This window comes from Colossoma macropomum, unplaced genomic scaffold (genome assembly GCF_904425465.1).
Source record: "Colossoma macropomum unplaced genomic scaffold, Colossoma_macropomum, whole genome shotgun sequence".
NCBI lineage: Eukaryota > Metazoa > Chordata > Actinopteri > Characiformes > Serrasalmidae > Colossoma > Colossoma macropomum.
Genome location: NW_023494799.1, coordinates 29,485,554 through 29,513,000, shown reverse-complemented (window position 1 = coordinate 29,513,000; position 27,447 = coordinate 29,485,554). Strand labels below are relative to the sequence as shown.

General features: G+C 38.2%; 1 protein-coding gene across 1 annotated transcript; it reads left to right on the top strand.

Moving 5' to 3' along the window:
* The first annotated feature begins 466 nt into the window (after window positions 1–466).
* On the top strand, window positions 467–25,717 carry LOC118819526 (interleukin-6 receptor subunit beta-like). Its single transcript, XM_036587360.1, has 14 exons — window positions 467–735; window positions 1,889–1,969; window positions 3,249–3,381; window positions 7,229–7,386; window positions 11,428–11,588; window positions 12,212–12,371; window positions 14,597–14,679; window positions 18,451–18,658; window positions 20,647–20,838; window positions 22,042–22,143; window positions 22,489–22,632; window positions 23,688–23,819; window positions 24,609–24,705; window positions 24,826–25,717. The coding sequence occupies exons 2-14, from the start codon at window positions 1,912–1,914 to the stop codon at window positions 24,890–24,892; spliced, it is 1,695 nt and encodes a 564-aa protein (XP_036443253.1). The 5' UTR covers window positions 467–735; window positions 1,889–1,911; the 3' UTR covers window positions 24,893–25,717.
* Window positions 25,718–27,447: the final 1,730 nt, after the last annotated feature.

Here is a 27,447-nt window from a genome sequence, read left to right as displayed (position 1 = left end):
ATGTCGCAGTCAGCATTTCCTTCCTGTTCCTGAGTCCCTTGCCAGTCCTACCACCATCCAAAAACAGAGGTCTGGCCTTGTAGCCCCAATCAGAAGCCGCCCAGAACTCTAGCCTCGGAGTTCTCAGAGTTCTCCTCTCCCTCAGTCAGTCTCCCCTCATACAAGCACCATTATGTTGAAGGCAGCGTACATTGAACTGCTTATCTGATGGGGGCAGTTTTGGTGGTCTGCCAGGTCTCGCATGGTGGTTACGAGTCACATTTGCTCTGTATCTTTTAATCATTTTTTGAACTTCAGTTTTGGAAACTCCTGTTTTTTCATCCTTTGACTTTCTCCTCCTTATGCATGTGGACTGTGTTCTATCTAGTCTCCTATTTGACTGGGAAGGTGACCTCTGGCATTTGCACAGTTCTGTACAGTACAGATAACCTGTTCCCTGAGCATGAGAGGATTTAATGAAATAGGACAGAGTGAAGTATGGAACAGAATGGAAAAGGAAGCAGGTGATGGGATCAGCAGGTTATGTTTTATGGATTGAATTGTTCAGCAGTTGTCATGTGTGTGCGTGTATGTCATATCACTTCCTCTGATGACGGCAGGGGGCTGGCCCTGCAGTTGTTTTGTACTGGTTGGAGCAAACGTAACAGAGGCTTATTTAAGAGACACAAGAGCTCGTTGCTGTTGTATCTGGACTTATGGAGGGTAAAACACACTGGACTGCACTGGACTAAACTGGTAATTTGAATGTTATAAAGAATAGAAGAAACAGATGTGTTTATTATTTTCAAAATGCCTCAAAACTGTGCATATTTTCATGCAGCTCATTCGAATTAGCTGGTTTAGAGAACTAAGTTGTAGTTGTAGTCAGTCACTTATTTGTGTGAGGTGACTGAACTGTTTTGTAAAATGATTTTAAGTGATCTTGATGACATTACATTAATGTGAACAGTGGTCTTACCTACTAGTAGTCTCATATAGTTGATTTCAATGTTAAAATTAGAATGTAAAATATCCCCAAAGTGCTTGTGGCTCTCAGTCATAAAAGATAAAGCTGAGTTAACAGTCTTATCTGAATTATGTTCTTATTGGCTCCGGTCCACAATAGGAAATATGGCCTTATGGGAGAATGACCTTATGACTAAATAACTGTTGACATATTCACTTCTTCTTAATTAGTTGGTACGTGTTTTACGCAACATCTTCCTGTAACATCTTCCAGAAGATCCTCAGGGCTCCTGCAGTTTTACAGACCACACTGAGACCATATCAGATCCTTCATAATCTGGGAGCATCGTACAGCTGTATGAGAAGTTTGAGCACCCACTGGTCAAATGACATGTTTTGTTGCTTTTCTAAGTGAGAATAAGTTAACACATCCTCTACAGATAATGCACTTAAGTATGGTTTTAAGTATGGCAAAGTTAGCTGTGTTTAATATAATGTGGAAAAAAGCATTGAATATACAATCTGCCACTTTTACACAGGCCACATTAGATGTTAATTGTTTCCCAATATGTTAAATATAGCAAATGAACAGTTATTGTGTATTAAAATGTGCTGAAGTGTGTTCTCTGTAGAGGATGTGTAACTTATTTTCACTTTCAAAATAAACAAAAACATTTCATTTCGCCAGGGGTGCCCAAACTTTCGCATACGACTGTAAATGATGTTCTGTTTAGCTTTTGTTTTAATGAAAATGATGCTGCTTAACATTAAATCAGTAACTCAACTGCACAGTTCAACTTACTGAGAGTATTAAACACGAACTATGCACCAGTATTCTGCAATACAAATTTCACACTTTATTTATTGTGATGATTTTTTAATGCTACAATTTGCTAAAATGGAATGAGTTTTATTCGCAGTCTCCTTCTTGCCTTTGCCACAGGATTCATATGTATCAAGATAACTATGGACTATAACATGCTTATCGTGTTGTATCTTCTCAATGGACCATTAACAGCATCAGGTTTGTTTCCTTTTTGACATTTACATTTTTCATTTTCTTTGAAATCTATTTATTTTGGCTTTGAAATGTCATGTTAAAGCATTAAAAGGAAACTAATTAAAATATGTGTAAGAATGACTTGCAGATAATAGAAGGGAAGTCTGTTATGCTGTATGTCTAGACGTGTAGACACCAGCTCATCTAATGCTTCCTCCGAAATCATAAGTATTAATAGGGTGTTTATCCCCCCATCGCTGCAGTAACATCACCTGGGAAGGCTTTACACTAGATGTTGGAACATTGCTGTGAGGATTTGATTGCATTCAGACACCAGGGCATTAGTAAGGTCATTGATGTGGTATGATTAGTTCTGGATCACGAACTCCACTCCAGCGCATTCCAAAAGTACTAGATGGAGCTCCATCACTCCAGACAACACAGTTCCACTGCTCCACAGCCCAGTGCTGGGGGGCCTCTTACCCCTCTTGCCGATACTTGGCATTGGGCCTGGTGGCCACTATTGCTGAAGCTTTGCTAGATTTTATGGAGATTATACACTCTTAAACAGGTGGTTCTTCAAGGCGTCCTTAGTAAAGCAAATTTAGTAAAGAACCATGAATACTCAAAGAACCCTTTGCATGATTAACGGGTTCTTCAGGGTTCTTCAGACTGATGGAGAATGTGCTGTAGATGGTTCTATATAGAACCTTTTTGAAAATTATTCTATATAGCACCAACAAGGGTTCAATGTCAAGCTTGTAACAATAGAAGAACACTTTTCAAACAGGTCCCATATAGAACTGTCTATAGCACATTTTCCATCAATCTAAAGAACCTTTTCATGATGCAAAGAACCCCTTAATCATGCATAGGGTTCTTTGAGTGTTCATGGTTCTATATAGAACTATTTTCTTTACTAAAGAACCATTGAAGAACCATCTTTTTGAAGAGTGTACAAGTTGTGTGCACTATTGAACAATGGGTGCCAGCAATGGGTGCAATGGGTGCCCCTTAAAGGAACTGAATTCACTAATTAGAAGTGATATCTTGATACTTTAGGGCATGAAGGCATGGATGAAATGGTAACTTTCCAGAGGAAGGAAAAATATTCTTAACTAGTGATGTAGCTTACTTTTAATTTTGGCAATTTTATACCATTTCTATTGGTCCATTCCTCACATTCACTCAACAAGAAGGGGCAGCTGGTATTTTTTCAATTACATAAAGAAAAAAAATCAATCTTAAATTGATGAGGTGTGTATTTATGTGTGCATTTCATACTTCTAACTCTTTTTTCCAGAGTCTTTCTCACAGTCACCTTTCTCACTCAGAGATCTTGAGTGTGTGTTCTTTGCTCATGTGAACGTCACCTGTCACTGGACACCTGCTGTGAATGCTCAACCTGATACGCTCTACACCATGCAAGTCAACCAGTGAGTGTGTGATCTGTCTCATAGACTTCTGCACTCTTCGTCCCCTCACGCACACTTTCGAGATTATATCTGTTTTACTTCATCATTTACAGTAAAAAGCACAAGTCAGTCCCTTTATTTATGAAGCCCTGTTATTTATCCTTAAATAATCAAATTATAATTACTTATTTTCCTGCAATTAGTTGATATCACTTAATACAGGCATGATTGTTTGCACTGTCTGGTTGAGAATTCAAGTATACTTGTTTAAAAAGACAAGCAATGAGTACAGGACAGAATCACCCAGAATTCCTAGTAAGTTTGTTGATTTCTGTTTATTTATACCCTTAAATAAAACACTGAGTTTTAAAACTAAATTCATTTGAGGCAACCTCTGATAATAAACAACCCACAAAAATTAAGTTACCCCTAGTATGTTGAGGAAGCTTAAGTAATTAGGGTTTACAGGTCAGTCAAAACATCTAATAAGTACAAGTTATTCATTTTTCAGTGGCAAGTAAAAGCAGAAAACATACTTAACAGACGTCGCATGTCTCTCTGCCTTTATTACAGCTTCCGTTCTTTTCAGGAAGCTTACCTCTCAGTTTTTCAAAGAAATCTGCAGGGATATTTATATATATAAAGCTCAGTCTTAGAAGTTGGTTGCATTTTCTGGTTCTCATAATCCACATAGTCCCAAATATATTTATTAATGTTGAGGTCTGGACTCTGGAGTGGGCAGCCCATTGTTTTGAGAACATCAGAATCTCCTTTGTTTGATTTGAATTTGAACAGCTTCTTTGAATACTTTTTCAATGTGCTTGTAATCATCAGATTCATCTGCTTAGGGAAGGGGGCCAAAGCACAGCATGTTACACATTTCCGTCTATGAGGTCAACATACATAATACAGCTTACGTAGTGCAGCATAGTCATTACACTCCCACCCTGCCATCACATGCTCAGCAGCAAAATACATAGAGCTTACTCTTATAGCCAACAACAAAGACCCAGCTGGTAGGGGAACTATAGGAAAGATGCAGACATGAGTGAAGGTATGCTAAGGGGAAGATAACACACAGAGGGTCAGTAAAACAAGTAAATAAATGCAAATAGATGGTATCTCAGCTGAGTTTTACTCCTCTGTGTTGCATCAGATAACTCAGTGAAACAACACAACTGACTGGGTTTCACTCAGTGACATCCAGTTGTTGAGTAACGTAAATGAGAGAAAACTAGTTAAAACCAACAACAAAGCGACTATGTTTTCTGAGTATATTATATCTGCATATTAATGATTCATAAAGCAAACACAGGTGTATAAAATCCCCCATCAGTAAATTCACTCTAAATTTAAGGTCATGGTTTGTTAAAGAAAAAGTCCCTATTGGTTTCTCTGTGTTGATGCATTCTGGGCATATTGATAAAGGTCTGCTTTGTCCTTCGGTGACAGGATGTACAAAACTGCAAAGCTGGCTGTTACAGACGATTTGATCAGAGTGGCAGATTGAGCAATTATGTGCACCACTTTGGCACTGCACCTTCATCTGCACTTTAGAGGAGATCCGCGTCCAAAAAATAGCAAATAAGTGAATTTCAGTGTTTCACCACTAGTGGACAACAAAGGTAAAGGTTGCAGGTCATGCCTATGTATTTTTTATTTCCGAAATGAGAACTTCATTATTTTCTTTTTGGAAAGCCCTCAAAAAGTATGATATATGGCCAAAAGTATGTGGACACCTGACTATCACAACTGTACAAGCTTGTTAAACGTCCCATTCCAAAACCATGCCCATTCAGTCAAAAGAGCATTTGTGAGGTCAGACACTGATGTTGGATGAGAAGGCCTGGCTTGTAAATGATGTTCCAGTTCATCCCAATGGTGTTCAGTGGGATTGAAGTCAGAGCTCTGTGCAGGCCACTGGAGTTCCTCCACACCAAACTTGTTAAAGCATGTGTTTATGGACCTCGCTTTGGAACAGGAAAGGGCCTTCCCTAAACAGTTGCCCCAAAGTTGGAAGCTTATAATTGTCCAAAATATCTGTGCATGCCCTTCACTAAAACTAAGGGCCCAAGCCCTGAAACTTTAAAAGCCTCAGACTATTATCCCCCGGCATCTGCCAAACCCAGATGACTTTTTGCAAAGGCAGCATCCTATGACAGTGGCATGTTAAAAGTCACTGAGCACTTCACTATGACCCATTCTACTGCCAGTGTTTGTCTATTGAGATTGCATGTCTATGTGCCTGATTTTATACACCATAGTAATGAGTGTGGATGAAACACCTAAACTTAGTCATTTGGAGGGGGGGTGGGGGTGGGGGGTGCTATCCACATACTTTTGGCCATATAGTGTAGTTTTCAGCAACAAACAAGGTCTCAAAATTTTGTGGAACTTCTTCAGTCCTGTTCCTGGTGGCTCTTCATGAAGCTGCTTGAGGGAACATATAAAATAATTTAGATTTTTTTCTCTGCATAAACCCATATGTGTTATTTTGCAGTCTAATATCTTCACTTATATTTTAAAATGAATACAATACATACATACACACACTTTCTAAACCTGGAGCCTATCCCAGTAGTCATTGGGTGGAAGGCAGATACACCCTGGACAGGTTGCCAGTCCATCGCAGGGCAGACAGACAGACAGACATACATCCACACTCACAATCACACACACATTCACACCTAGGGGCAATTTAGCATGTCCAATTCGCCTGACTGCATGTCTTTGGACTGTGGGAGGAAACCCACGCAGACACAGGGCGAACATGCTAACTGCACACACAAAGGACCCTGGTCGCCCCGCTGGGAATCAAACCCAGGCCCTTCTTGCTGTGAGGTGACAACGCTACCCACTGCCCATATTTTAATAAACAATTACTGTTTATGTGCTAAATTCAACAGATTAGGGAAGATTAGGGAAGAATTGGGGGCCTGAGGGACGGTGCAAAAGTAATTGTAGCATGTTTTATATTTCATGTTTATGTTTGAAATGGTGCACTAAAAATCTTTTTTTTTTTCTTTTTTTTGCATAAAATTGTTACTATTTACATATCTGTAACTCACGGTCATTACATTTTCACTGCGCCACCGTGACGCCCCACTGGAAGGTGCATATAATGAAAATGTAATGACCATGAGTTACAGATATGCAAATAGTTACAATTTTACGCAAAAAAAAAGAAAAAAATGATTTTTAGTGCACCATTTCAAACATATTGGAGAAAATAAACATGAAATATAAAATCTGCTACAATTACTTTTGCACCGTTCCTCAGGCCCCCAATTCTTCCCTAATCTGTTGAATTTGGCACATAAACAGTAATTGTGTATTAAAATGTGCAGATGTGTGTTCTCTGTAGAGGACGTGTACTTAGTTTCACTTTCTTTTTTTACTTTTATTATCTTTCATGGGAAATTTGTCTTGCAGCACGACTCCAGTGAATAAACATTAATAACAATAAAAAGTCGAATAGTGAACACTTAGAAAATCAACAAAACATTTAAGTTGACTGGGGCACCCACACTTTTGCATTTAATTTTGTGCAAGACATTTATAGCACATTCATGCACATTTTCCATCAATCTGAGGGACCTTTCATGATGCAAGGAATCTTTTAATCCGTTCTTTGAGTGTTCATGGTTCTACGTAGAACCATTTTCTCCATTTTCTAGCCTCAATATCTCTAAAACTAAAAAAGCAAGCTTCAGACAGTAAACATGGTTGATTGGCTGCATTTTGGGGTAAGATTGTGTAAATTTTTATGCCAAACCATCACATTAACTGTGTGTGTGTGTGTGTGTGTGTGTGTGTGTGTGTGTGTGTGTGTGTGTGTGTGTGCGCGTGTGTGTGTGTGTGTGTGTAGGACAGGGTGGAACAGTGATCAGTGTATCTCGTCTCTGCCCCGCTGCTCTGTGCCTGTGAGCTCTCTCAACCGGATATACTGTGTTCAGGTCTTCGCACACAGTGACCACCACCCAACGGTCAGCTCTGACACGCTATGCCTGAACGGCACTGATGCAGGTATTGCCTATAGAACCTCAGGTGCTGCTTATGGAGCCTCAGGTATTGCCTACAGAACCTCAAGTACTGTATGTAGGACCTCAGGTACAGTCTAGAACCTCAGGTACTATCCATAGAACCTCAGGTGCTGCCTATGGAACCCCAGGTACTGCAGATAGAACCTCAGGTACTGCCTGTGAAAGCTCAGGTACAGGCTATAGAACCTCAGGTACTGCCTGTGAAAGCTCAGGTACAGGCTATAGAACCTCAGGTACTGCCTATAGAACCTCAGGGGCTGCCTATGGAACGTCAGGTACTATCTGTAGAACCTCAGATACTGCCCGTAGAACCTCAGGGGCTGCCTCTGGAACCTCAGGTACTGCCTGTAGAACCTCAGGGGCTGCCTATGGAACCTCAGGTACTATCTGTAGAACCTCAGGGGCTGCCTCTGGAACCTCAGGTACTGCCTGTAGAACCTCAGGGGCTGCCTCTGGAACCTCAGGTACTGCGGTTCTATACTGTATTCTTGAGGCTGCCAAAGTGCTGCATATAAAGTTATAAAGAATAGAAACATGTTTGTTCTTATATTGGGTGAGGGGGTGGACATGGGTCACTTGACATAACATAGTGCTGAGCCAGTTCTTAGCACTTCTTTAGTCACACATGTGTTTATTACAGTCAGGTCCATAAATATCGACTAACTTTATTGTTATTTTATGTTTTTTTTTTATTGTTGATTTATTGTCTGTTTATTGTCTATCACAGCATGTTAGAGTTAAATAGTCAAATTAAATAATGATAAGTTACAAGTGAAGATTTGGCTTTAATATATGGGTGTTTATATCCAAATTGGGTGAATGGTGTAAGAATTACAACCATTTTTGTACATATCCCTGCCATTTTAGGGGCACCTGGCTGTTTTATGGCAGGGATGCATGTTTTTTCCTCATTATTTCATATGCAAGTGTGCAGATAAAAGGTCTAGAGTTGATTTCAAGCATGTTATTTGTATTTGGAATGTGCTGCTTTTAATTTTCGATATGAAGTCCAAAGAGCTGTCACTGCCAGTGAAGCAAGCCATCATTAGCCTGAAAAATCAAAACACACCCATCAGAGAGATGGCAAACAACATCACGTGTGGCCAAAGAAATTATTTGGTACATTCTTAAAAAAATAAATAAATAATGCGCCAGTAAGCTCAGAGCGGTTCTACACAGCCATCATAGAGTCTGTCATCACCACGTCCATCACGGTGTGGGGCAGCTGAGCCACCAAGCATGACCTCCACAGACTGCAGCGCATCATCAGGTCTGCAGAGAGGACTATTGGAGTTAAGCTGCCCACGCTGCTGGAACTGCATGCCTCCAGAACCAGGAAGCGTGCAGAGAAGATCTCCACAGACCCCTCTCACCCCGGACACCACCTGTTCCAGCTCCTTCCCTCAGGCTGGCGCTTCAGCCAGATGAAGATCAGGACATCCAGACTATAAAGGAGCTTCTTCCCACAAGCCATCACTCTCTTGAACAGTGAAAATATTACACAAAAACAATATTCCAGCTTCAAACTGCACTTCATAAATACTGGTATATAGTATCTAATTTACCTCCATCCTCTGGAATTGACACCTCAAACCAGTGTTTATTCTAGCATCTTACTTATCTGCCTTATTACCCCACGTATCGGACTGTTACCTCACTGATCCCTTTCTCTGCCACTGTACACCCTTTAACTGCTGCTGCACTCAGCACTTTAACTTTAGACCCATACTTTGCACCATGTAAGGTTTACAGGTATGACTGTGTGTGTGTTTGAGTGAGTAATGGTAGGAATGCATGTTTTATTTTATTTTATTTTATTTTATATTTATTTTATTTTATTCACTACATGTAAATGTCTGTCTGGTACTGTGCACTGTGAGCTCCTGTAACCAAAACCAAATTCCTTGTATGCGTAAGCATACCTGGCCAATAAAGCTTGATTCTGATTCTGATTCTGAAACACAAAAAGGCCCAGAAGCCTTATGAAAACAACTGTGGTAGATTAGAGAAGAATTTTTTCCCTGGTGTCAACAATCAAGAGAAGACCTCATCAGAGTAAACACAGTGGGTTTACCAAAACGGTTTACCACAAGTAAACTGTCGGCACACCTAAAAAAACAGGAAGATCAGATTCGAGCATGCCAAAAACATCAAAATTAGACTGTACAGATCTGGAACAACATCTTATGAACAAACAAGATCAAAATCAACTGAGTGAGAAGAGTATGGAGAAGGGCAGGAACTCATGATCCGAAGCATACTACCTCATATGTGAAGCATGGTGGAGGTAGAGTGGTAGCACGGGAGTGTATGGCTGCCAATGGTTCTCTTGTATTTGTTGATAATGTGACTGCTGACAAAAGCAGCAGGATCCATTCTAAAGTGTATAGGGCTGTACTGTCCGCTCAGCTTCACCCAAATGCTTCAAAACTCAATGGATGGAGATTGACAGTGAAGATGGACAACGACCCAATGCAAATGGAAAAATGTGAGCCAAGGCAAAGAAGTGGGATGGTCTGCAATTGCAAAGTCAGTCACTTGACCACTTGGCCTGGCAGAGCATCAACAGGGAAGAAACTCCAGACCTATAGACATTACCAGATGCTGTCAGGCAGTCAATTACTGCAAAAGATCTTTAAAATGACAATTTAGTTTACAGTTATGTTAGTTTTCTTCAATTATTTTTAAGCCCCTAAAAATACAGCACTGTGTATGAAAATGGTTGTAATTCCTACACTTTTCACCTGATTTAGATGTACATGCCACCAGGTTAAAGCTAAAAGCCTGCTTGCTGAGGTCATTATTATAATTTCAATTACAATATGCTATGTGAGATAAAATAACAGCTTGGTTGAGGTCCAAATGTTTATGGACCTGACTGTAACCTTGAGCAGTGCCGACATGTGTGTATTTTTCACTTGTACATTTTTAATTGTCATTACTGAATAATTTTCCACTCACTGTCCACTCTATTAGACTCTCCTATCTTGTCAGTCCACCTTGTAGATGTAAAGTCAGAGACTGTAGCTCATCTGTTGCTGCACATTTTCTGTTGGTCATCCTCTAGTCCTTCATCAGTGGCCACAGGACGCTGCCCACAGGACGCTGCCCACAGGACGCTGTTGGCTGGATCTTTTTGGTTGGTGGACTATTCTCAGTCCAGCGATGACACTGAGGTGTTTAAAAACTCCAGCAGCACTGCTGTGTCTGATCCACTCAGACCAGTGCAACACACACTAACACACCACCACCTCATCAGTGTTACTGCAGTGCTGAGAATGATCCACAACCCAAATAGTACCTGCTCTGTGAGGGTCCATGGGGGTCCTGACCACAGAAGAACAGGGTAAAAGGGGGCTAACAAAGTATGCAGAGAAACAGATGGACTACAGTCTGTAACTGTAGAATTACAAAGTGCACCTATACAGTAAGTGGAGCTGATAAAATGGACAATGAGCGTAGAAACAAGGAGGTGGTCATAATGTTATGCCTGATCAGTGTATATCATATGTATTTATTTACCTGCAGTCAAGCACATATTGGTGAATCCACAGTGCTATTAAAGTCTCTTTTAAGACATTTGTGAATTCTGGAATTTTCTATAGGTTTTTTTCTATCTTTTTTTTGCTGCTGTAACGGCAACATTTTCCTCTGGATTAAGGGATTAAGCTTTCATCCATCCATACAACCAGTCCTTGAGAACCTCCAGCCAATCCAGACAACTGAGAGATATCTGAAAGCCCATTATTATCATTATGCAGTTGAGCAGAAATGTGGAATGGCTGAAATTCTCTGCCAGTGTGATTTAGGTCAATATGAAGGCCAAAGTATGAAATACTGTAAAGTAAATAAAAACCGCATGTTTGCACAATAAGCTAATAGCGGAGGGCAAAACTGCACTTTTGATGAATGTGTGATGCGTCATGCAGCCGTGATTTTGACACTTTTATCTTTCAGTCACAGCAGCAAGTTAGTAATTGTTTTCTCTTCTTTATCTCCCCCTCTGGTTCCTCCACCTCTCCAGTGAAGCTGCCTCCGCCTGAACAGTTCCAGCTGACCGCGGAGAGCGGGCGTCCACGGTGTCTGAGGCTGCACTGGTTTCCTCCAAAAAACTTCCCTTTAACCACTCAGAAGATCAACAGCGGCTATCTGCTGTATCAACTGCAGTACAGCACAGCAGATCAGGTCAGAAATCTCTGAACCTCAGAAACGCACACGCACAAAATCTTCCTGTTTATTTGACCTTCCAGCGCAATATCAGGTCTTTCTGCCCATAGCACTTTTAAACGGTGCCTAGAAAGACCTACACTTCTTCTTTGTCTTCTGAATCTGCATTTTTTGGTCATGTCATGTTTTAAACCTTTACTTATATATTTAATGGATAATTATCCATTAAATATATGTTTTCTACTCTTTCCTGATGCTGAAAAATGAATCATTTGTACTTTACATCCTTTTTCACTGGAAATTACGTAAACAAAAGGTGGTCTCTGTCTTGTGCACAGTACTGACTATATACAACTTACCTGGCTCAAGATTTGATCACCACTTCAAATATGAGGCTGGATAGTGATTTTATTATCAATGTTATAGTTTTGCTGGTCATTTTAGGATCATGTACAGCTCTGTTCATCATAGAGTTTTTTTTCTTACAGCTATGACATCCATAAAGTTGTACAGTTCTAGTGTATAGAATGTATCTGGAACCAAATTGGTTTTATTTCTGTAAACATTCATTCCAGAATGGTACTTCCCCGCCACTGTCTTGAATAGCTGATCTGTTTTGTGTGTTTCTGTGGTGCTTTCAGTCTGTTCCACTCATCCTGGATGTGGATCTGAGAGAGAAGCTGCAGTGTGTGTTCTTGCCATGCTCTCAGTACAGTGTGAAGATGCGTTACCGCTACAAACACAGCCTGAGCCACTGGAGCGACTGGAGTCTCACTGCTACACACCACACTGACGTAGAGGGTAATGACCTGAAGGTCATTCGTTTGGGGTTTCTACAGGTTTTTTTTTAAAAATACAGCATAATTAACAACACTAAAACTATTACCATGTCTAAAGATATATCGAAAAGAGGTTACGATATAGACTACATGTAGAAAAGTTTGCAGACACCTGCTCATGCAACGGTGAAGGATATTATTATACCCGTCTACTCCACCTAGCATTGGACATCATGAGCTTAGGCTTGTGCAGCAGGTCCAGATCATCCCATTCTATTGCAGTTAAAGTAAAGCTGGGTGTCTGGATACTCGGGGATGTATAGTAAGGAAATAAAAAAATAAACTATATATATATATATATATATATATATATATATATATATATATATATATATATATATAATGCAGTAGCATTACTGAACAGTTCCCTGAGGCTGGCACCAAGAACAAATGGGCTGTGTAGTTTAGTCTGACTTGCAGATTTATGTTTGTTTGTTTATGCCTTGCATTCTGTAAGTAATTGGACAGTAAAGCAGTTCTGTAAACAAGGAAGAGTAGACGCAGGATAGGAGTGCAAGTGGTTTGTTTGTTGAAACCACTGAAACGGTAAGAAAGATAATCGTGACGTGGAACAAAGAAACTAGGCCAGAAACTAAACTATTAACTGAAGAAAACAAGACCAGGGGCCTCTCACAAAGCAGGATTTCTCACTAAGCCGGCTAACGTTAAGGTTAGTTTGATCTAAACCTGTATTTTTTTTAACTGAATCACTTTTTACCAAGACAACTTATACTGCACAGGTTAAATTCTGGATTTCTGATCATAAACAGCTCTTGGGCCAATCAGAGTGAGCTTCTAACCAATCAGGGACTGACAGAAGTGGACCCCTTCGGTCACTTTTGTTTCCTCCTGACATTTGTGGTGTCGATCATGTGACGAACATTGCTTTTTAGCAGAGAAAGCAAATCATACTATAGAAATATTAAGGAAGAAAAGCATTTATTACTCCAGTAAATGCTAACATGGTGGCAGTCAAGACAGTGTTGTTGTATTTTACCATTATCCATGCTTTACTGTCCAAATGTTCATACAGATTTCAATGTTAGTCAGTGTAAACAGACTTTTTGTCCAAGTAATTTTGTTTCATTTCTTTGGTCTATTCATCATGAAATTTACACGCAATGTAAAGGGCAACAGGTATTTTCAAATTATGTCAAAAACAGAAAAACGACTGTTGCCCTTTACATTGTGTGTGAATTTCATGATGCATGCCCCAAAAGAAAAGACTTTGAAAAATGTCTGGTTGTTTTGACTTATATTGACTTACTGTACTCTGCAAAATGTAATTTTATTCCATTTCCAGTCAAAATGGCTAATAAGTACAAGTTATTCATATTCACTCAAGAAAAAAGCAAAAAACATATATTTAACTATTTAACAGAAAATAACACAGAAGCCTCAACAACTAAATATAACTTTTTTTTGTGTTAAGTGTGTCCACTCTTAGCCTTTATTACAGCTTCCATTCCTTTCAGGAGACTTTTCAGATTTTCAAAGAAATCGACATTGGATGTTTTTCCACACCTCCAAAGTTCAGTCTTCGAAGTTGGTTGCCTTTTCTGCTTCTCACAATCCAAAAAATTCCAAACATATTTAATGGTCTGGACTCTGGAGTGGTCAGTCCATTGTTCTGAGAACACCAGCAATCTTTGTTTTATTTGCAAATGTTCTACTTTCTTGTCTATTTCTTTTCTCAGTAAGGGCTTCTTGAACACCTACACATCCTTTCAGACTGATAGCGCTGATTAGTCTTCTCACAGTGGTAGGATGGACAGAAACATCTGTGGATGTTTTCAGATCTGAAGCAGCTTGATGAAAGCTGTACATACTGTTTACATGTGACAGTTTTGGTGTCTACCATATCTTGCATGGTTGTTATGAGTCAGAGCTTCTCTATAACTTTGTCACTTTTTTGAACTCCAGTTTTGGAAACTGTTTTTTTTGTTGTTTGTTTTTTTCACTTATTTTCCTTTGATGTTCCCCTTTCTGTACAAGTAGAATAACATATCTAATCTCCTCAGAAAAATCTCTTGAAAAATTAATAACTTGTACTTAACAGCTGCTTTGCCTGGAAATAATATAATAGTATTCTGCTATCTAGATTCTGTGCTCATTCTGAAGTCAGCAGATATAAGAAATTAGTGTCAGTGATTTTGATCAGCTTTTGTGTGTGTGTGTTTCCTACAGCACCATCTTCAGTCCCACAGCTGTGGCAGACATTTCAGCCAGCAGATGCTACAGGATTTAGGCATGTGACGTTACTATGGAAGGTGATCTACGTGACCTTACTCTGCCATTGTGTACAGACTGCACTGATTAAAATACAGCTAAAGCTGCAGACCAGCTTAATGCCATGTGTCTGTGTGCTTATGCAGTAGCATTACTGAACAGTTCCCTGAGGCTGGCACCAAGAACAAATGGGCTGTGTAGTTTAGTCTGACTTGCAGATTTATGTTTGTTTGTTTATGCCTTGCATTCTGTAAGTAATTGGACAGTAAAGCAGTTCTGTAAACAAGGAGGAGTAGACGCAGGATAGGAGTGCAAGTGGTTTGTTTGTTGAAACCACTGAAACGGTAAGAAAGATAATCGTGACGTGGAACAAAGAAACTAGGCCAGAAACTAAACTAATAACAGAAGAAAACAAGACCAGGGGCCTCTCACAAAGCAGGATTTCTCACTAAGCCAGCTAACTTTAAGGTTACTTTGATCTAAACCTGTATTTTTTTAATTGAATCACTTTTTACCAAGACAACTTATACTGCACAGGTTAAATTCTGGATTTCTGATCATAAACAGCTCTTGGGCCAATCAGAGTGAGCTTCTAACCAATCAGGGACTGACAGAAGTGGACCCCTTCGGTCACTTTTGTTTCTTCCTGACATTTGTGGTGTCAATCATGTGACGAACATTGCTTTTTAGCAGAGAAAGCAAATCATACTATAGAAATATTAAGGAAGAAAAGCATTTATTACTCCAGTAAATGCTAACATGGTGGCAGTCAAGACAGTGTTGTTGTATTTTACCATTATCCATGCTTTACTGTCCAAATGTTCATACAGATTTCTTCTTTCTTCTTTGAGAAATAAGCCACTGGACTCCTCCTCATGTTATACACAATTAGCTGTTTGTCATAAACATGCTTTCATGTGCTTGTGCACGAGGATTAATCACAGCTTGAGTGTGCTGGGTTGATAGAGAACGTTGTTAACTGCTTTTGTAAAACGAGTTAAGCAACACTGACGGATGTGGGGATTTAAAAATTCCTCTCTGGTGGAAATATTTAATTGCATGCCACATGCAGAAAAACATTTTGTGACATCTGTTGCACGTCGGACCCCCACAAGCAGATGAATCCGACTTTTGCAGGGGGTTGAAAGAGTATTCAAAGACAACTTGGTCCAAACTTGCTGAAGCATGTTCCTTCGCAGGATGTGAGTAAATGATGCATGATTGTCATCATATCTTTATCAGTATAATGTTGATTTTGCATTTGAGACCTAAACATCGAGTCAGACCCTCTTTTTGAGCCTGTGTGTGTGATGTTAATGGGTCATTCTACAGGAGCGTCCACTTTTCTGCCTATCCATAGGTGTCACTATAGGTGGTGTTATCTATCCTCATTGGTGTTACACATAAGAAAGGTAACACCAGAGACATTTTTAAAAATGGCTGCTACAGAGCATCAAACCACATGTTGTCAATCATGGAATATCCATTAAATGATGTAATTTAATCCATTTGTGTTCTATTTTTTCACAGTTACCTAAGAATAAAGTAGGTCACACCAGTGACTTCAACTAAAAGCTTCATATGAAATCATGAGCTAAATGAGATTTCTGATAACTGAGAAGACACAGTGGACATGTGCTTTTCTGCATAGATCCTCAGAAAATATGTAAAAGGAGGTCAAGTGATGTCATCAGTGTGATTTTTATTTCAAAACGAGATTTTTTGTTATGCGGTCACACCAGTGATATATCTGTAAACGCTAGGGACACAAAAATAGACGTTTCTGTAGAATGACCCAAAGACGTAAAGATGTATGGCGGGGTACAAAAAATCGTACCTCTGACTTTTAAATCCTGATTTCAGGCTTTACGGGGTGACTCACAGCAGCACACGCACACCATATTTTAGTGTGTTCCTTTTTTTCACATTCAGTAATGCTACTTCTTTCAGTTTAAACAAAAATATTACATGGTGCTGCTTTTCCATTTCTTATGCATTAATGCTGCATTTCCACTTTTTATGCTTTGTGAAGCTGAAACTTAAGAGGCTGTCCAAATCTGGCAAGGCTAATACTAAATATCCAAGGGTACATAAAAGGAGCAAAGTAACCACTACACTACACTACACTACACTACACTACACTATTTGATACATTGCCAAGCAAGGAGTAGGACAAAAACATAAGCTCTGTATATTAGCTAAGGTAATCAAGGAACACCTGGGAACAGAGTGGGCTACAGACAATACACAGGTATAGGGGATGATACAAGGGTGGAGCAGGAAAATTCAAAACAAACCAAAGCACAAGGCCAGAGAGGGAACATAAACAAGTAGGGGGAAAAAAGACAAGGGCAAGGAAAGTAAGGCTGTTACAAATTCCTATTGCTTTGGCTCTGTACCCAGGACAGTGGAACTGAAATGAGGCAGTGAGTGTGAGGTTAAAGCAAAGAATGTCAGCTTTTGTTTTGAAGTATTCATTACTACTGGATGCAAACTCTTAGCAAAAAGAGTCCTTAAAGAGCCTCTTTTTTAAAGTTAGTACATAAAATTTCCAATTACTTTTATACATAGTCCATTTCAGGAGACAAAAAATAGGTGGACGGTTGGCTACTTAGTTGCGTCTTGGTCAGCTGTTTGTCATACATGATTGGCTCATACCCAAGAAAACTAAAGAAAGGTTTAAAGTTTATTCTAAAGGTTTAGAATTTATTCTAGATTGAGTCATTAGAAGATGGTAAATTGTGGCCATCAAGGGATGCACAAGGTTAACAACAATACCCCTGTGGCTTTCAAGCAATGATTGATTGGTATTAACAAGCCCAAAGTTTGCCAATAAAACATTCCCCACACCATTACACCACCTCCACCAGCCTGGACTGTTGATACAAGGCACGTTGGGTCCATGGATTTGTGCTGTTGCTGTCAAAGTCTGACTCTACCATCTATGTGCCTCAGCAGAAATTAAGATTCTTCAGACCAGGCTCCTTTTTTCCAGCTTTCAACTGTCCAGTTTTGGTGAGCCTGTCCCCACTACAGCCTCAGCTTTCTGTTCTTAGCTGACTGAGGTGGAACCCAACATGGTCTTCTGCTGTTGTATCCCATCCACCTCAAGATTTGACGTGTTGTGCATTCTGAGATCCTTTTCTGCTCATCACAATTATACAGAGGCTTTATGTCCGACCAAACCAGTCTGGCCATTCTCCGCTGACCTCTCCCATCTGCAAGGCATTTCCATCCACACAACTATCACTCATTGAATGTTTTTTTCTTTATCGCAGCATTCTGAGTAACTCTAGAAAATGTTATGCGTGAAAATCCCAGGAGATCAGCAGTTATATATATATAGATCAGCAGAAATAACCAACCCATCTGGCATCACCATTCATGCCATGGTAAAAATCACTGAGATCATATTTTTTCCCCATTGTAATGGTTGATGTAAACAATACCTGAAGCTGCTGGCTTATATCTGCATGATTGTATGCACTGCTGCAATGCGATTGGCTGATTAGATAGTTGCATGAATGAGTCGATGTAGAGTTGTTCTTAATAAAGTGGTTGGTGAGTGTATGTTTTACTGGAACATGTCAGCTGAAATGGGCACTGCTCAAAGTCTAATGTGCCAGTCAGCTTAGCACCTGCAAAGCCTGCAATAGTCACACTGAGCAAACAAAGCATATGGAGTTCCATTTTCTGACTTCATGCAAGAGATTCACTAAAATGTAAATTAAAAGTACAGATATCGCTTGCTACCATCTTTTTAAAAGATTTTTAAGAATTTAAATTAAAACTCCTGAACTTTTGTTTCCCAGGCGGCACTGGAATCAGCGTGCACAGCATGGTTCAATGTGCAGTGTCCAGCAGCTGTGAATTTGAGGGACTGTACTAACATCAGCTTGGCCAACAGGTCCTGCCACTTGACTGTCCCTCAACACACCTATATCTGCACGTTCAGCATGTTCAACTCTGCAGGCTCCGCCCCTCCAGCCTCCATCACCATACCCAGCCAATGGCGGACTGGTATGTATGTGCAAGTCGTGTGTTCACTGAGTAACTTCTTCAGTGCTGAAGACTCTGACAAACAGAGGTAACTTTAATACTATAGGAATTAATGATGAATTAGCTTTCAATTTTGCTCTTAATTATGAGTAAAAGTTTATATGAATCATTCTACCAAATTGGTTCAAATTGGTTGGTGCTTTGAGTGACACTATACCTTATGAAGCCTTATATTCACTATTTTTTTATTAAAACAAATGATTGGACATTCCATTTTGTCACTTCCAAAACAATTATAACACTACCGAAACTTTACCAAATGTTTCTGTAGTGACAATTTCATCTAATTTTGAGCATAACTCAAAAATGCTAGGCAGTGCATGACTAGCAAACACAGCTTTGAACAGCTGTTCACACATAAAATCAAAATATTTTTCATTAAAATAAAAAATTCCTTAAAAGCAGAAAATATGTGTTTTGGTAGTGAAAATTTTCAATGTTAGACACTGATTTCCAGACTTTGGGACACACTTCAAAACAATGTGATGTAACTGCTCACCATGTGGCCATGATGGAAAAAAAAAATATATATATATGTATATATCTGTGTGTGTGTGTGTGTGTGTGTGTGTGTGTGTATCTATCTATCTATCTATCTATCTATCTATCTATCTATCCATCTATATATATATATATATGATTTTGTATATATTTGGCTTATAACTCAATTAATGCCTTGAGTTTAAATTGATCATAACATAATCCTTCATTGGGACTGTAGTTGGAACCAATTTGGTAGAATGGTCTATATATATAAAATACAGTCGTATACAAAGTTCTGAATGAGCCCATGACATTTTTTGTTGATTTTCTAAGTGAAAATATGTGAACACATCCTCTACAGAGAACACACTTAAAAACACTTTTCTGTAAAACATTAAATAGAAAATGTGCCATAAATCAACCCTCATTTACAATGTTGCCGAGTTACAGATACAGGATACAGGACAAGCAATTGATAATGCGTAAGAACATATCAAATAATAAAAGTAAATTTCATAAATAAAAAAAAAAACTCAAATCAGGTAAGTGTAAAAAAAATTGAAATATTAATAATGAAAATACATAAAAATACAATAAAAAAATATAAAACAATAATTAAAACGTAGCTAAAATGTAAAAGTTAATAAAATCTAATCAAAATAAAATAAAAGGAGAAAAAGATCAAAAAGTAAACTAAAAATTAATTAAAATGACTAAAATAATAATAAAATAATGATAATTAAAATAAGAATAAGTATAAATAAATAAATAAACAAACAAATGAATAATAAAACAATGAAAATAAGACAATAATAGTGAAAAATCATATAAAACAGGTGCAGGCGGAGTGGAGGTGGTTAGAGAGTAAAAGTTTAAAGTGACTCAGTGACGCCAGTGAGCTGAGCTTTAGTGTTTCCTGTAGTGATGGTCCAGTTCACTAGTTCTCTGTAACTAAAAGCAGATTTTCCCAGTTCAGTAAAAACCCTTGGTACCTGGCATGTGATCCAGCCACTTGAGCTGACAAATACCATTATTAACAGACATCATTGAAGTAATATATTCTGGAATATGGCCAGTGAGTGTTTTATAAATAAAAATAAACCAATGTGTTTCCCGCCGTGCCAACCAGGGCCAACCAACTTTTTCATACAGTCAACATATTGGATGTTTTATTTTTTTCCAATGTGTTAAAAACAGCAAGTAAAAGTAATTGTGCACCAAAATGTGCAGTAGTGTGTTCTCTGTAGAGGATGTGTTATTATTCATTTTCACCTAGAAAATCAACTAATTTTGCATAAAATTGTAGCAGCATGAATAGAACACTTTTCCACCATCTGCTCATTCCATTTTTTTCCAGCTGCAAAATTTTTCTTTCCTATTTTCCTTTTAACTTTAGCTTTCAAAGTAGGTAATATAGTCCCATGTGTCGCTATGATCTACATGCTGCGATGTACTGAATATTACAGATCAGAAATCACTGATATCGCTCCGAGTGACCTCACTGGATGATTCCAGTCTGGAAGTTCAGTGGGCAGCCGTGGAGTCTCCCACCATCACTGGCTTTGTAGTAGAGTGGTGTATTACAGAGAGCACTCAATGTCAAAGTGACCCTCACTGGCACAGAGTGGACCACAACACTTTCAAAACCATTATTACAGGTATGGATATCAGCTCATTAATTTTTACACTCAGTCGGTGTTTTCAGTCATTTAAAAACAATTTGACTGCAGATTTATATCCATAAAATGGCTGCAAATGTGTAAAATGATTCTGATACAAGAGGCCTCTGCAATTTCACATGGTTTAAATAATAAGTACAATGCTACAAAAAAGTGGGAATTTTTAGATATGTCCAGAATGAATAGAGCTGACCGAGAAAGCTGAACTGCATTGAGAATGATGTTATAATAAAAAATAAATATATGATAAAACATCCAAAATGGCTTGTATTTCAAATGTGGTGAGCAAATCTTGAGGCAGAAAACTGCATTTAATAACATATTGTTGTTTGCAAAGTACTTGAATGGAATAAAAAATAAAAAAATATATTTTTGTATATAGTTTATTATATTTTTAGAGTTTGATATAATATGTAATCACCGTTAACCTCTTATTGACCAGGGTATATTTTGGTTTGTCCATCTGAATTTACATGACCAAATCATAAGGCAAATTATTCAGTAACTGCATGAAATAACTGTAAATTTTTATTTTATTCATTTATTTTTTTCTTTGTAAAAGCTCCCCTCAAATTAACAGAACATGTTTTATGATCATACACATATTGCTATATGCTTACAATTTACTGCTGAATGCCAAAAATCTTAGATGCTCTTTGTATTATTTTATAAAAATAATTTTTACAGAGCAGATCACTGAAGAGAATCTGTTTATAGTTTATAGCCCAGATTTGTGGAAAAATGGGTCGACTTTCAGTAAACAAAAAAAATTGTGAGTTCAGCTTCTTTTATTATAAGGGTTTGAAATTACATTACCCATCTATTTGACTGGAAAGAAGACAGTTACAGCTCTCATACGACACCCACCTTTTGAATGTAGCTTATGAAATATGAAAGCCAATCAGAACACAGGTCACTTACATATACTACGCACAATAAAGGCACACATATAAAGGCCCTGTAAAAAACAGACTGTTTAAATGTAAGGGGTGAACAGAGGTGGGAAAATGGTCATATAAAATTGAATTATGAGTGGTTTTGGTACATAAAACCACACAAACTTTATAAGTGGACCTCAGAGGAAAAAATAAAGATAAGAAAAATGTGGCTGTGGGCCCTTTAATATTTGTAATGGTTCACTGTCGAATTAATAATAATTTTGTGTCGTTTGTGTGTATTAAGAGGGAGTGGAGCCGAACACACCCTACTCTATAAGTGTGAGAGTGGTGTATGGAGCGTTGTCTGACCCTGGCTTAACAGTGCTGGCCTATATCCGCCAAGCAGGTACACGCATACAAAGACAAGTGAGGTCTGCTCACTTTGCCTTTATCAGCTTTAAGGACCTCCCTTCAATTTCTGAATTAATGTCTCAGCAATGTTACTTAATAAAGAAAAACATGTATTTAATACAAAAAACACCAAAAAAGATGCCAAAATGTTATGAATGTAGGGGCCCAAGCACCAAAGACATATTCATTATCTTTCTTCTTCTTCAGCTACATTATATCACATCTTTTCTAAAACAAATATACACCTCTGTTCAGTTCACTGCAGTTGATTATCACCTTGTCTCTTGGATGAGGCCTGATGTGGCATCCTGTAGCCCTCATTTCCACTTCTAATTTTCAGCGCCCTCTGCTGGTCCAAAGCTGCACGTTGCAGCGTATGGCTGCTTAAACTTGGTGCTCCGTTGGAGTCCAGTACCTTTGGCACTTCGCAATGGTTTTATTACCAGATACACCCTGCATTATCAGAATGAGGACAATGTTACACGTGAGTATAAAACAAGATAGTGGCTGTGTAAATCATGACCTTTAACACGATTTATAATAACATGATCTGTAAATTAATTGTGCCTTAGGGTTATTGACCCTGGGTCACTGTTATCGCTGCACCAGATATCTGTCTGTCCAACATAGGATGACTTCATAGGATGCGTGAGGCTCTTCCCTTTGAGCTATGGGGACTTTATACATATGTATTGGGTCGTTTACTCTTTATCTATGGTGATGTCATTTGTTGATATTTATATGTCCACTTCAGGAATGACTAAAGTCCATTTGATTTAGTTCAATTTGATTCAGTTCAGCCTGGTTGGGTTCAGTCCGGTTTAGTTCAGTCCAGTTAGATTCGGCTTGGTTTAGAGTAAAAAGCATGTGAGTGTTTGCGTGTTCATTTACATATATAATATTGTTCAAAAGCCTGGAATCACTGTTTTCAATTTTGTTGTAGATACATGTATAAAATGATTCTATTATGATGCTAGTTCTCTATAACTTCACCACAGTAAACAGTGTTGAAGAAATCTTGAGGCAACTTGACATGAAATTGCTGTGAACAGATAATTATAGCCTATATTAATTATCCTTCCATCATTCATTTTTTAATTCCCAAAAACATTATAAAAACAAAACAAAATAAAATAATGTATTTTTCCTTTATATTATTATATCTGTTATTTATCCTTTACAATTTTTGCTATTGCCCAAAAACTTTTATTTACTTATTTTTTTATTATTATGTCTATATTGTTTACCTTTTAATAATTACTTGTTGTTCCCAAAAACCTCTTTTGAATTCTTTACATTTTTGTATTATATTATTTGTCCTTTAATTATTTCAGGTTGTTCCCAGGAGACTTTTTATAAAATAAAGTACAATAAAAAAAATCTAAAATACCTTTTCGTATCTATAATATTTCAGTCTGTACTGTATTATTATTGAATAAAATACATAGTGTATAATCGATTATAAGATATTCCAGTCCTTTAAACGGCAGTGTATGCTGACACACACCGTGTGTGTGGACTGTGGATTATGTGTTTCAGGAGAGCTTGCCGTGCCTGTGGACTGGCAGCAGTACACTTTCCATGGTGTATCTGGACAGTACAGGTTCTATATGAAGGCCCACACTAAAGCAGGGAAGGGACCAGCTGGACCTGTTCTCAGTGTGTTCATAGGTGACTCACAGCAGAACAGTAAAACTTTATAGACATCATTCTTCATGAGTCAAAGCAGTGAAATACTAAAGCGATAACTTAGTGAAAAATCAGATTTACACAATTGTCCTCTTACCATAAACCTAGCTGATCAGTCAAGACATGCTTGGTGTCTGAAGTTTGCCTCTTTAGTTTTGCTCTGGAGCTACAGGGATACTGTCAGTACGTAATGGTGGCCTACACACCACCAATTAGCACTGTACAAACAGCAGGCCTTAATACTGACAATATCCACAATATTCACACTCACTGATGTCACAAATGTACATGAGGCACTGCTAGAAAGTCCTATAACTGGAGTTTTAAAAGCCTTTAAAAAGATAACAGCTATGTTGAAATATTTTATGCTATCCTCAATAAAGGCAATGGTACTGTTTAGAACCATGACTTCTATATAAAACCATTTTAAAATGCTTAAATTGTTCTTTTCATGGTGAAATCATTTTTCATATTGATGGAAAATCTGTTGTATATGGTTCTATTTAGCACCAAAAAGGGTTCTGCAGAATGTACCATGTACAACACATTTTTACAAAGGTTCTATATAAAACCATATACACCACATTCTCCATCAATCTGAAGAACCAACTCACTGTGCAAAGAACCATTTAAGCATGCAGTGGTTCTATATAGAACTCTTTACTGAAGAACCCTTAAAGAACCATCTTTTTTAAGTGTGTTGTTTGTTTTTTTTCCCTGCTTTCTCCCTTTCATCCTGTTCATTCCTGATTGAATCTTTTTGATTGACAGCGTCGTGTACTTCCATGCAGACTGCGCTGTTGAGCGGCTGTGTGTTCATAGCTGGATTCTGCATACTGCTCTGTATGTGCTGGAGAATGAGATGGAGGTAAGAGCCATCCACACCACAAGAGCTCCGAAATTCACTGAAAATAACTGAATCAGTTCATAACTCATAATTTCATAAGTCACTGTTGTGGATATGTTGATGTGTTTGTGCCTTCTGTAGGATAAAGCAGAATATCTGGCCCAAGGTCCCTAGCCCAGCTCTCAGCAGCCTTTCTGACTGGCTTTAACAACAGCTACACTGTTCCTGCCTTTACTTTCTGCTGGGAATTGCAGGGGCTGTAACCATCCACCAGGGGGCAGATGACTAAAGGAAAGTCACAGTGAATGTAAATAACAATGTGTATTATGTTCATAAAGAGATTCTTATAGACATATTATAGCATTTCTCCTCACAAAAGTATATTTTTGCAGTATTTAAGGAACTTTAGAAAATGAATGTCAAATTCCTGATTTTTTTTTTTTTGTGCTACATTCTAGAGTTAATAGAAATATAAAGACTTTAATCAGTAATCCACGTAATATAAAAAGAAACATGTACTTTTTTTGAGGTGCAGTTGTCCTTCAAAGGGCCCTTATAATGAAAAAAAAATACCTTCACAACTTTGTAAAAAACTTCAAAACATACTATTCACTCCTCAGATCATATAGTCATATATGGAAACTAAGCTGCAAATACTGACCCATTAGGGCTACAGCAGTTTAGCCCCGCCCACTGACACTGAAGTTATAAGGAGTGTTCCACCTTGAATCCTATGTCAATACATTTTTCAAACATGTCTTTGCCCATCTCAACTCACCCCTTGGAAATGTGCCAAGTACAGGAAGTGGTCACTCACAGTACAAGAAGAGGGTGGGGGCAGTGAGGAGCACATTATTAACAGAACAGTGGGTTTAGCCTCAGTGAGCTAATCGGTTAGCCATGCAATGCAAATAGTATTTTTGAGAAGTTTGCACATAATGTACAGAAAATTTGTGAATACTTGCTTAATTTGGTCATGAAATTTGGTGTAATACATCTTTTTGTTGTTGTTAGCCATGTAACCTTTAGTATGCTAAAGTTTTATCAGCAGTTGTGTATAACACACAGAGTAGTTTGCAATCTAATGCCCAGCAAATTAAATGTTATGGTTTTGAAATACTACTCTCTTTCCAAAAAGCTGGGACACTGTATAAATGTAAATAAAATAGAATGCAGTGATGTGCATGTGATTTAAACCCTTTATTTAATTGAAAAAAGTACAATGACAGTGTATCAAATGTTGAAACTGAGAAATTTGATTGTTTTTTGAAAAATATATGCCCAGTTTGAATTTGACGGCAGCAGCACATTTCAAAAAAGTTGGGACAGGGGCATGTTTACCACTGTTTCGTCACCTCTTCTTTTCACAGCACTCTCTAAGCAACACTCTGAGGAGATATGTTTTGAATTGTGCACTGATAAGAAGCAGGGTGGTCACTTTCCTCTTTAGCAAAGAGGATGCAGTAACCATGATTTCCAAAAAGAATTTCAAAATTTAATTCGTCAGACCACAGGGCACTTTTCCAGTCCATCTTGAGTTCGGGCCCAGAGAAGGCAGCAGTGTTTCTGGATCCTATTGATATGTGGTTTCTTCTCTGCATGGTAGAGTCTAAACATGCATTTGTGGATGCAGTGAGGAGCTGTGTTCAAAGACAGAAGTTTTCAGAAGTGTTTCTGAGCCCATGCAGTGATTTCCACTATAAAAATCATGTCTGTTTTCAATGCAGTGCTCCCTGAGGGCCCGAAGATCACGGCCAGGCAGTATTGGTTTTTGGCCTTGTCCCTTTCATACAGAGATTTCTCCAGATTCTCTGAATCTTTTAATGATATTATGTACTGTAGATCATTAAATCCCCAAGTTCTTTTCTCTTTTTTACGTTGAGAAATATTATTCTTGAATTTTTGCACTATTTATTTCTTTCACAGAGTGGTGAACCCCTCCTCATCTATACTTCTGAAAGACTCAGCCTCTCTGAGATGTTCTTTTTATATCCAATCATGTTATTGACCTGTTGCCAGTTAAACTAATTAGTTGTTAGATGTTCCACCAGGTGTTTATTAGCATTACACAGGTTTACCAGTCTTTTGCTGCCCCGTCCCAACTTTTTTTTAGCCGTGTTGCTGGCGTCAGGGGTTTAAGGGTTTAAATGATTTGCACATCATATTGTTGTTTTTTAAATTTACATCCCAACATTTTTGGAAAAGAAGTTGTATTTTATTTCTCTGGCTTATAAACAGCTTTGTCAGCCATTTTTTGGGTGTATGAAAAGAGAAATGCATCACCTCACAATGATTCCTGGGCAGCTTCTGCTGCTGAAGTCAACACTTGTGTTCACTTGGTCCCTCATCCTTCTGGGGGGCTCATCTAACAAACTTCGCTTAGTCAATAAAGGTAGATGGAAGATGATGTCAGAGATTAAAGATAATGCCAGGGATCTCCCCAAGGGGAAGGCCAAGTGAATGAAGGCATGTTTTAACTGGTATTAAAACCAGATAATGGAATCTTTTCATTACATATTTAGATACAGATTAAATACAGATCATTACATATATCAGTCCTAAAGGCACAGTAACAAAACCAGCATGTTTAATTATAAAGGATAAAGAGAGGTTGGAAAATGGTCATGTTAAGATGAGTTATGACCTTTTTTGGTACATAAAAGCACAAAAAGTGGACCCGAAGGAAGACAAATGTAGGATGACCTTTGCATATTTACTGTGATAGGAAACTGCTAATTCAGGCTGACCTGTTTTTTTGAGTTG